The 10,245-nt window shown below is 42.7% G+C and overlaps 1 protein-coding gene across 2 annotated transcripts in view; it reads left to right on the top strand.

Annotated features, from left to right (window-relative positions):
- Positions 1-10,190, top strand: part of usta (uronyl 2-sulfotransferase a) — a 91,785-nt gene extending 81,595 nt beyond the window's left edge. For both annotated transcript variants that reach the window (XM_050058771.1, XM_050058772.1), the window contains 3 exons: positions 4,951-5,048; positions 6,176-6,333; positions 7,355-10,190. In XM_050058771.1, coding sequence (XP_049914728.1) covers positions 4,951-5,048; positions 6,176-6,333; positions 7,355-7,647 — 549 coding nt within the window. In that variant the 3' untranslated portion in view covers positions 7,648-10,190. The remainder of the gene's footprint in view (positions 1-4,950; positions 5,049-6,175; positions 6,334-7,354) is intronic.
- Positions 10,191-10,245: the final 55 nt, after the last annotated feature.

Below are 10,245 nucleotides of genomic sequence, written 5' to 3'. Positions count from 1 at the left end.
GGATCGCCACACTGCCGACATTTTACTCCGCCCGTCACGGCACGCTGTTTGATTGCATTATCAAAACACGCCACTATAATTCGGCCTTGCTTTTAACTTATTCCACCAAATACCGAATGTGTGTTTTTTTTGCAATATATTCGGTAACCGAATATATTCGGTTACCGAATATTCGGTGCATCCCTATTAATAATCCTCCAGGACTGTAACATGCACATGTTTAACCCAAACAATGTGTCATGTGACTGCAGTTGGTTCAGATCGACAAACCTCAAATGAACCTCTCTTTGTAATATAAAGGTTTGAACTGTTACTAATGTGTTGTTTAAATGCTCTCAGCAATAGAACACAACACTTCCTTTTGTAGTGTCCATGTTTTTTCCACATTATAACTCAAAGCTTATGAACACACCAAAGTCAGAAGAGCGACTTCCCAACTCTGGAAATAGGACCATCCAAGGAGCATGTGAATGCAGCACAATGTGACAACACAACAATATAGTAAAGCTCATTTGGGTGTGAAAAAAACCTGTTTGTGAGTCCATAAAATCAGTCTCCTATTCTTGGTCTATAAAGCAGCTCCAGACTTTACACCCTATGACATAACAAATTTTAGAGTTAGCACTAAGGCCTTTGGATTTGGGAGAGTTGTTCATGTTTGGTCATGTTTTTGGACTGTCTTGGACCATAGGAGTAACATTTATGAAATTTTAAAAATGGGCGTAGTTCCCCTTTAAAACAAATTAAATTAGTTATTGCAAGTTTAAATGTGATTTGACCCAGGTGTACCACTCCCATGCTCCCTGATGAATACTGCCACAAACTGTCCCATGGGAAAGGTTTACATCATCAATTACTCCTGATTTAATTCATACATTCCTTTCAGTGGGACGGGAGGCCGTCGTAGAGATTAGGGCCTGTTTTGCTACAGTTTCTGTGACTGCTCAGTTGGCTTAATCCACGCCGAGAATAGGAACAATGAGCCCGAGTGTGCACACAGGAGCCCTCTTCGAAATACTAATGGGTCCTCCAAAGAGAGTGTGTATTGTCTGTCGGCTGTGTGTGTGCGTATTTGATTGTGCGTGGATGAGTTGTGGCTTGATTCCCAGAGGTCTCCCTAAATGTTGAGGCATAAGGGTCCTGTATCAAGTGTCGGAGCAAAGTGGAGGGGGGACTTCCTGGCAATGAGCTGTCTGTGTCAAGGGATGGCGTCACACGTGTCACTTCCTGTCCGGCTTTCTCTGACTTTTCTCACTTTTCTCACTTTTTCGGCTCATATTGATTTTCATGGGTGCTTTTCCAGTATGCTAAAAAAGGCTGTCATGGGTCCAGTGTTGTATTTGAGTTCAAGTTAGTTCATGTATCAACTTTTCTTTTGAAATCACAACATGCGATTCATCATTTCGCGCACAAAGTTTAACTCACCACTGACAGGAAACTGCAGTGTGTGGGAAGCAGATACACTCATGATTGATAACACTGGATGCACTGACACTGTCATTCTCTGAATAATGAAACTCGAAAAAGGACAACAAATTATTCTTGAAATTCTGAATCAAAGTAAACCATGGCAATCCTTCACAAGTCCGGAAACGACCGGTATTCTAACAATAGCGCAATTCAGAAATGTTTTCTAAAGGTTCCTCTTGGGTTTTGTTGTGGTTTCTTTGAGGAGCTTTCCAGTGGTTTGCTTCACCGATCATCAATAAGTGCTGTTCTCGGTGCACAGTGGAGCTCAGTTATAAAGATCAAACAAACCCTGCAGCCGCTGTGTGGTGACTCAGACACAGTTGCACCACAGAATTCAGCTGCAGAAATTACTGATTAAGTGCATAACTTGTGTCATCCCAGCTTATGTGTATAGGCTGCCTTTGCACTCTCTCACTGTCTTATGGCTACCTTGTTAGAAGCTTGAGAAAAGCCTACTTCAATTATTCCATCCGTATTTGCTGTAAACAGTTTCATACTGTTGAGCAAAAATGGCATGAAAAAATCATACAATCACAAACATGCAGCTAAATACAACTGATCAACGGCTGCAACTTTATGTAATTGTCTTAAAGGGACAGTTCACCCCAAAATCAAAATATTTTTCCTCTTACCTGTGGTGCTATTTTTCAGTCTAGATTGTTTTGCTGTGATTTTTTTTTGAATAGGAGGAGTCATGACTCAAAACTTACATTCTATCACATACCAGCCACCACTGCCTATCAACAAAAACAAAGACAACTATGGTTAAATGTAATAAGACAAAAGGACTGGACGGAGGCGATCTTAAAAAATGCTCACATGTGCAGCGTACACTTCATATCAGGTTCACCACCTCATCAGACATTGTGGAGGTATTAAGACGAATATTGGATTTCTCCGTAATGTTAACTTTTTAGCGCATTAGCTAACGTTAGCTTCGATAGCAAAACAAACTGGAGGAAACCGTTCAAGTGTCGTCCTCCTTTGTAAGATTGGCATAGTAATCAGCCACAAAGCTTCCTCATCCATCCACTGAGTGAGAGCATACGGGTCGGCCAGTCTGGTCCCATTGGTCAGTGTTTACTCACTCGAGTAACACTCATGGTTCCAGAGAGTGAGTCACCTGACATGGTGCGTATGTATATTCAGTCTGACACTCTACACTAAAATGAGAGCCCTGTTGGTCGAAGAAACGAGTGTTATGTTTCTGCAAGACTTAACGAACGGTTAAGTTAATCACACATTCACTCTGCTCGGAGCTCTGCTGCTCCGTCTCCCCAGAGTGCCCAGAGTGCACTCTGCCACTTCCAGAATCTGGTGCTCTGAATAACCAAACTGTACATTCAGACAGCGTTCTGAATTTACAAACGGTCCAGTTTGTTCCAGAGTGCGCTCCGACACTCAGTATGAGTGTTTCTGAATGCACCACTGGCATCATCTTCCTCCATTGTCTAAAACAAGCCAACAAATCTTGCTAGCTAGTGCTAGCTAATGTTTGTGAAGAATTTGTTTGCCTCCAGCAAAGCCCCGCCCACCAAAAACGTCATACTGCTTACTAACAGTAAAAGGGTCGACATAATATATATATATAATGGCACTCAGCTTGTGGTGCTCAAAGCGCCAACAAAAAAAATACATCTGAAAAACTCAACAGCAACGTCTCTTTCCAGAAATCATGACCCAGTTCCTCAAGATAATCTTGTTGTGAGCAGTTTCACACAGGAACTGTTTTCTTTACACCGAACTACACCCACCAACCATATCACCGCAGAGAAGTAAGTGTGCATCTTATCCTTGGACGAGAGGCTCGTGCTTATGACTGTGTGAGATGTAAACATTAATGGCTTCCTCCTCTGCTAGCTCAGTGATGCTAGATGAGCTATCAGCTAATGCACGCTTCTTTCTGTGTGGTGATGCAGCTGGGGTGAGTAGTTCGGTGTAAAGAAAATAGTCCCTACATGATATGGGAGAGTGCCATCTAGTTCTGTTATATTCAAGAGAAGACAGACATCTTTACAGTCGATATCTCCAACACTGGGCAGCTCATGCCAAAACAATCTAGATCAGGGATACTCAACCGCTCGTGTAAAATGACAGAAGGCTCGGGCCGGTACATAAATACATAAATGTGGGGAAGGTTAAGGGAATCCCAAAAAAAGCTAATTTTGTACTTTTGCACCTTATTTACATTAAAAGTACAAAAGAAATCCCAGTGTTGATCAGATCTGAATTAGAAAATAGTTGGCCAACCACCCAGCACCCTATTGTGGGCAAGATTTGGCCTGCGTGCTGCAAGTGTGACTGATCTAGACTGATAAATAGCACCACAGTTACGAGGAAAAATACGTATTTTTGATTTCAGGGTGAACTGTCCCTTTAAAAGCACACAATATAAGCTCACACACACATGGTTTCTTGCCTTCATCCGTGTTTACACCCCTGTCAGTGAAGTGTTTCTGACTGCTCAGTTTCCTGGTTCCAAGTGTTCATCCTCAGGCCCCACACACACCTCATGTCACCCTCAACAGCAGACTGTGTCCTCTGGGAAAGTCTGAGCCTCTGGTCCTGTCTGACCCAACCTAATCTCTGATGGAGCACGCTGGCCTCAGTGTTGGCTTTGACAAATTGCTCTGTTTCAAATCAGCCGTTACCGACTTATCAGAGTATAAATCAAGCTTTGACGCAATCATTACGCTTCCAATTTGTGTCCACTTTAGATCTCCTTTTATACAGCAGGTCTGTCAACACTTTTACCTCACTCACGTAGTCTGGTGCTACCGTATGTGTGTTTGAGCACATGTGGCGTATCTGCACGCGCCTGTGCTTGTGTGTGTGTGAGTAATGCTTCGTGGAGTGTTATGTTTCTCGGGACTTGTTGCCATCCATAAGGCTTACGTCACCTGACACGGATTTGACTGTGAGTTCCACAGCACTGAGTGGCTGGCCAGCTTCACTCCTGCATGTGTGTTTTTAATCTGTCCTCTGTGCTTTTTTCCCCCCTTTCATTATTTAATCGCTCCCACATTGAGACAAGGGGTGTTTTAAAGGTCAAGTATAATCACTTTTTGTCACATATAAGACATGAAATGTTTCACTTCATCCCTGTTTGAGCGCTGCTGAAAGACAAGCTGTCATTGCATCTGATTTCTGCAGCGAGATCGTAGTAATGATCTTTATATTCCATACATTTATTTCTCAAGTGAGCACAAGTCTAACACAGCTATATGTCTTCTTATTGACGCCTCAGCTCCTGAGATCAGCTGAGGTGAAGGGGCAGAGCTTATCTTGGTGCTCAGGATGTGGTTTTGCAGAGCACTTCTCAGATGATGACTATCAGGGAGTTCACAGCAGTGCTGGTGAAGACCTCCCTCTTGTGGCAGAAATAAATCATTACACTTGTGTCTGAGCTTCATCCACTGCATGAAAACTATAAAGGAGTGAGTAAAATTTAAAGATTGCCATGTGTTTGTCTGCTTTCAGGATATCAATGTGTGCATTCTAGAGAATTACCCAGAGTGCTCCAACCCCAGAGTTTTCTACATCATCCCCTACTTCTGTGGACAGCACCCTCAATGCAGGTACCTACAGACTCTCAAGTTGCACACGAAAGCATTTTGGTAAACTTGTCAAATAACAGGTACACACTACATGAGATTCAAGTCAATTTCAGCCTGATTCTCTCCTCTAGACAATAGCCAGCAAAGCCCCAATTTTTTTTATATGGTTTTAAGGATCATCTTGCCAGATTTTCCTGTGGTGTGAGGTGTATTACGAGTGTTTCTCACATACCTGATCTGCTCCGAAGTTCACCCTGGCCACACCAGTTTCAAACAGCAAATATTTCTTGTTTCAATATCCTGTTGTGGGAAGGAAACCTAAGGATCGCCTGTGGTTCTGCAGGTCTCAAGGGGTTTTAATGCAATATCAAATGGGTTTCAACTCAAATTTACTCACCTCCAGCTTGCACTACATGTACAGTCCATGCTCACGGCGTCTCCATGACTTCATCCATTTTTCTTCGTGAATGTTACATAAACAGTACCGCAATAACTAACATCTAGTTTTCCTGTGTATCGTCCAGCATGTATGTTTTTCCCAAAGTCACGTTTGATCGGGAGAGATTTGCAAGATTTGCGAGAGGTTTCGGGTTTTGAGAGTGAGGACTCCTTTTTTTTCATGAATGCTTGAATCTTTTAGCGTGTGATTTGCTGCTTTGGTCAAATCATTGCTGTCCACACACAACAGGAACAAAACTGTTGTTATGTGTGGAGTCTCTCACATTTGTAACATCTCTTAAGATCTAAAAAAATCACCTCAGAGCGCTGCTATCCCCGTTCATTCTTTGGTTTCATCTCGTATTGGTTAATGCAGTTTTATCCTCTTTGGTCTCCCTCTCAAGTGACTAGGCACATATTGAGACTTGCACTGATGATGATTTAGGATTTTTGTTTAGACAGTTTATGAACTTTTATTGTATATTAAACAATAAAAGTATATTTGACTTTATGATCTATGGATACATTGTTGCCTGTGTTGTTTTTACCGTGTCTTGTAAGGTTTCCTTTAGTGCTCTGAAAGGCACCTATAAACAAAATGCATTATTGTTATTGTTGTTATAAAATCTTTTAGTGTGGGCTAAAGGCTGCTCTGTTGCTATCTTTGTTCATCTGTCTCTTACTCTTCATTTTTTGTCCCTCTCCATCAGGGAGCCAGGAGTATGGGCTTTGGAAAGGGCCAAACAGAATGTGTTGGAGAACTACCTCCTCGTGGGTATCCTGGAGGAGCTGGAGGACGTTCTGCTCCTGTTGGAGAGGCTCTTACCTCATTACTTTACTGGAGTGCTTAACATCTACAAGAGCCCTGGTGGGTGCACTTCCAAACTGTCTTTTTTTTATGTTGAAGTATCATATTTACAGCTGTTTGGCTGAGGTGTTTTTCTGAACAGGCAACACCACCTAAATTACGAATTCCAGTATGTTATTTCCATGACCTAAGAAAGTTCAGTCAGTATTTGTGAACATGAGCTGCTCTCTGTCAAAGCCAGCAATCAGAAAAGTCTCAAACTTGCAAGCTGTATTTGGATTATTTTACTGTTTGACCTCACACACTTACTGATGGAGGCAGCGGTAGACCAGAGACTCCAGAGATCTGCAAAGTTAAATTAATGTTTTTGTCAATGGAGTCTGGTGGGTTTTAGATAACCGCTTCAGTTTACTTATGGAAAGGGCTGTCTGACTGCAAGGTAGAAATATTCTTAGTATAACTTACACTTAAACTGATATAGATTTTTTAAGTGGGCCTTTTTTTAGGTCGCTAAAGACTGACTAATTGCGGTGGCGTTTGCTCTGCACCATTTAATTTTATGTTCATGACACTGGGATTTTCTGCCTGGAAGTTATTGTGAGCAAACATTGTGATACGGTCTATACTCAGAACATTCCCCTGGATGCTATCAGTGTCATCTATAACATCTTTCCCAATTCACTGTCTATGGAGCAGCTCCAGACTTTATACTTGATTCATTCATTTTTCGTAACTGCTTATCCTGTTGGGGGTCGCGGGGGGGCTGGAGCCTATCCCAGCTAACGCTAGACGAGTAGACGGCAGGGTACACCCTGGACAGGTCACCAGACTATCACAGGGCTGACACATAGAGACAGACAACCATTCACACTCACATTCACACCTACGGACAATTTAGAGTCACCAATTAACCTGCATGTCTTTGGACTGTGGGAGGAAGCTGGAGTCCCCGGAGAAAACTCACGCTGACACATGGGGAGAACATGCAAACTTTTTGGATTAGGGAGACTTAAAAATGCTGCGTGTTGTATTCCTATCAAACAACTGCAACTGACGTCTTGGTCTTTGATTCTTTCTGCAGACTATAAGAAGATGGGGAACATGACAGGCACAGTGCGTAAACACACACCCACCCTGGAGGCCCTGCAAGTGCTCTACCACCGCATGCGCTACGAGTACGAGTTCTACAACTTCATCAGAGACCAGTTCCACCTCATGAAGAAAAAAATTGGCCTCAAGTCCGTCTCCCAGCCCCCTGCCCACTCACCCGCTTTCCTTCGAGAGCTGGCCCTCCGAACCCCAGAGCCTCTGGACGAAGACGAAGAGCTGGACACAGACCTGGAGGATGCCAACAGCTGGCTGGTCCATCCTTAAAAGGCTGTTTGACGAACAGTGGGCGTAGCCAAGAAAAAAGCTGATTGGCTGGAGATAGCTGGAGGCAGCCTGAGGGCAGAAGGGGAGCGTTGTTCCTCCATCTTTCAGCATTCCTAAGAAAAGTGAGGTGCGTTTTAGGGGTGTGTGGATCCTGACGCTCGTGTTTTCTACGGGCTCTGCTTTCCATCTGCGATAGACTCCTATCATGACGTGCTCAGCACTGAGGACTGTCGGGTTGAGTAATTGGAAGGACAAAATGCTCTATTTAAAAAAAAAATTGACCAAGAACAGTGGGAAATAACGTTAAGCTTAATGTGCTTGACTCAAGTTTTGTTTTAATTTGAGCTTGTTTTTGGGTTCATTTATGTAAAAACAAAAAAAGAAACGTCATTGCTGTAATCTCCAGGAGAGATTAGCGCAAGGTGTGGATAGCTAAATGTGTTGGGAAATATTCTTAATGTTGGTCGCTGGGGTGTTTACTGTCAGAGAGGACTCCAGAGACATAGCCCAAGAAAGAGATTTATGAAAGGGTTACTGTCCTAAAAGCTGGAATGGGAAATGGTATTCACAAATAAAGAAAAGTACCAAAACCCTTTTTTGTATATTAGTTGTCTAGGACTGTTGTAAGTGCCAAACCTCGCTGAGAGATCCAGTAAACCTCCGTGCACGGCTGGTGGAGTTGTGACCGCAAGCGAGTCAGTTGTTATACTGTACTATTGGTTTATAACATTTTGTTTATTAGGTATAAATGAGGGTTAGATGGCAGGCACTCAATTATGAATTCAGAGAATTCCGACAGTGTGTGTGTGAATGATTGAGTTTGACCAAACCAGCAGTGTATTTTAGCGTAGATTTATTATTTTGGGACAGGGACAGGTCATTTTGTTGCGAGTCAAACACTAAAAAACATTTAGTTTGTTTAATCCAAAGTTTAAAAGATTGAGCTTGCCAAATACCAGTGTTTCTACTGCGATGCATTACAAAACTGTACGAATATACTGCACTTTTTCTGAGGTGACTTTTCCTGAAATTCTGCAGCAAAATGAGGGATTCGGTCACAAAACTGGATACTAATGCTCCTTTCATTTCAAACAGGATTGTGTTACTGTTCAAGGGTTCGTTTTCCCCTCTCAAAATATTACCATGAAAGCGTGTGACCCCTGCTGCTAACACTAACTTCTAATTGACCTATGGCTAAGCCACGCCCCCATCCACTCACTTGGACAAACTATCGGGTCCATGTCATTAGTCCGACAGCCCATTGGTCCGACATCCGTCCGACTGTCGTGGTGCTGAACGGCTCCCGGCGGGTGTATTTCTACCTTGATGGTGCGCCGCGACCGGCTCTGGGTCAGCTGGGAAAGGCTTGAGGCGGAGCAGGCTCACAGCTTATGTGTTTGTCACTTTCTTTTTCATTTTAACCCACACCATGATTTTTTCCTGACCCTAACCAAGTGGTTTTTGTGCCTAAACCTAACCAGACCTTAACCACAGGGCATCATGATGATTTCAGAACGGACTTCGGAACAATGGGTTTAATATGGTCGGACCAATGGGCTGTCGGACCGATGGGCAGTTCCCCAAACTATCAATATTCAGTGACCGGCGCTATGGCAGGTGTCACAGTACACGGCATTTTGCAGGAGGCAATTGATGATTTTTGGGGACATAACGATCAGATGTCATTGAGAAGTAACCAAAAGGGCCTAAACTACGCATTGGAGGGATATGTTAATCATTTTATTGTTGAGAAGGTCGATGGAAAGCTTAAATTACAGGCCAGAATTTACAGGTCACAGTGTACGCTTGTGAACCGCATCTCATTGCCGTTGCCATCAAAGACAACAAGTTAAAGTGCCACTGAAGTTAAGGTTTTTGGCTCAGAATATGCAAAAAGGATAACGGCCTTTTTTACCATCTTTACCAAGAGTGTCTCTCCGTTAGTTTGGTGCTACAGTATTTACATTGAATCATTCAGCATAACGTTTGCCAACCTTTGTTATCTCTGCGATTACAGATAAGTTAATGAAGCTAAGCTCCAGAAGTTAACGTTAGCTTAACTAGAGCCCTTTGGACAACAGCTAACAATGATGTATGATCCCCAAAGTACAAAAACTAGAACAAAATAGGCTAATGAACTCCCAGCAAACAAGCTGACACGATGAACAACGCAGCTAGGAGCTAACGTTAGCTAGAGATGTTAAAGATAACTTTATATTTCTTTCCAGCAAAGTGACAATATGTTGCCTCAAACACGATGTTGACTTACCTTAAAACAGATGTAGACATCATTGTTAATCTTATTCACCTTGAGTTGATGTTGTGGTCTAATGTTACCACACAACTTTATCCAAAGGAGACACTTTTCTTGGTTTAAAGTGTAAAAAATACACCTCGTCGCCCCAGCCTCTCAGGATACCTTGTGTCGGAGTTGCATGTACCCCATGCACACTGTTTGACCATTTTTAAACTCCAAATCTCCGAAAAGCTCATAAAACTGAACAAAACTGACTTTCTGTAATGCATTTCAATGAACGTCCAGGCAGAGACAAAACTGACTTTCTGTAATGCATTTCAATGAACGTCCAGGCAGAGAAT

Source organism: Epinephelus moara, chromosome 12, assembly GCF_006386435.1.
Source record: "Epinephelus moara isolate mb chromosome 12, YSFRI_EMoa_1.0, whole genome shotgun sequence".
Classification (NCBI taxonomy): domain Eukaryota; kingdom Metazoa; phylum Chordata; class Actinopteri; order Perciformes; family Serranidae; genus Epinephelus; species Epinephelus moara.
The sequence above is the reverse complement of the archived record's forward strand: the minus strand, read 5'-3'. Positions and strand labels throughout refer to the sequence as shown.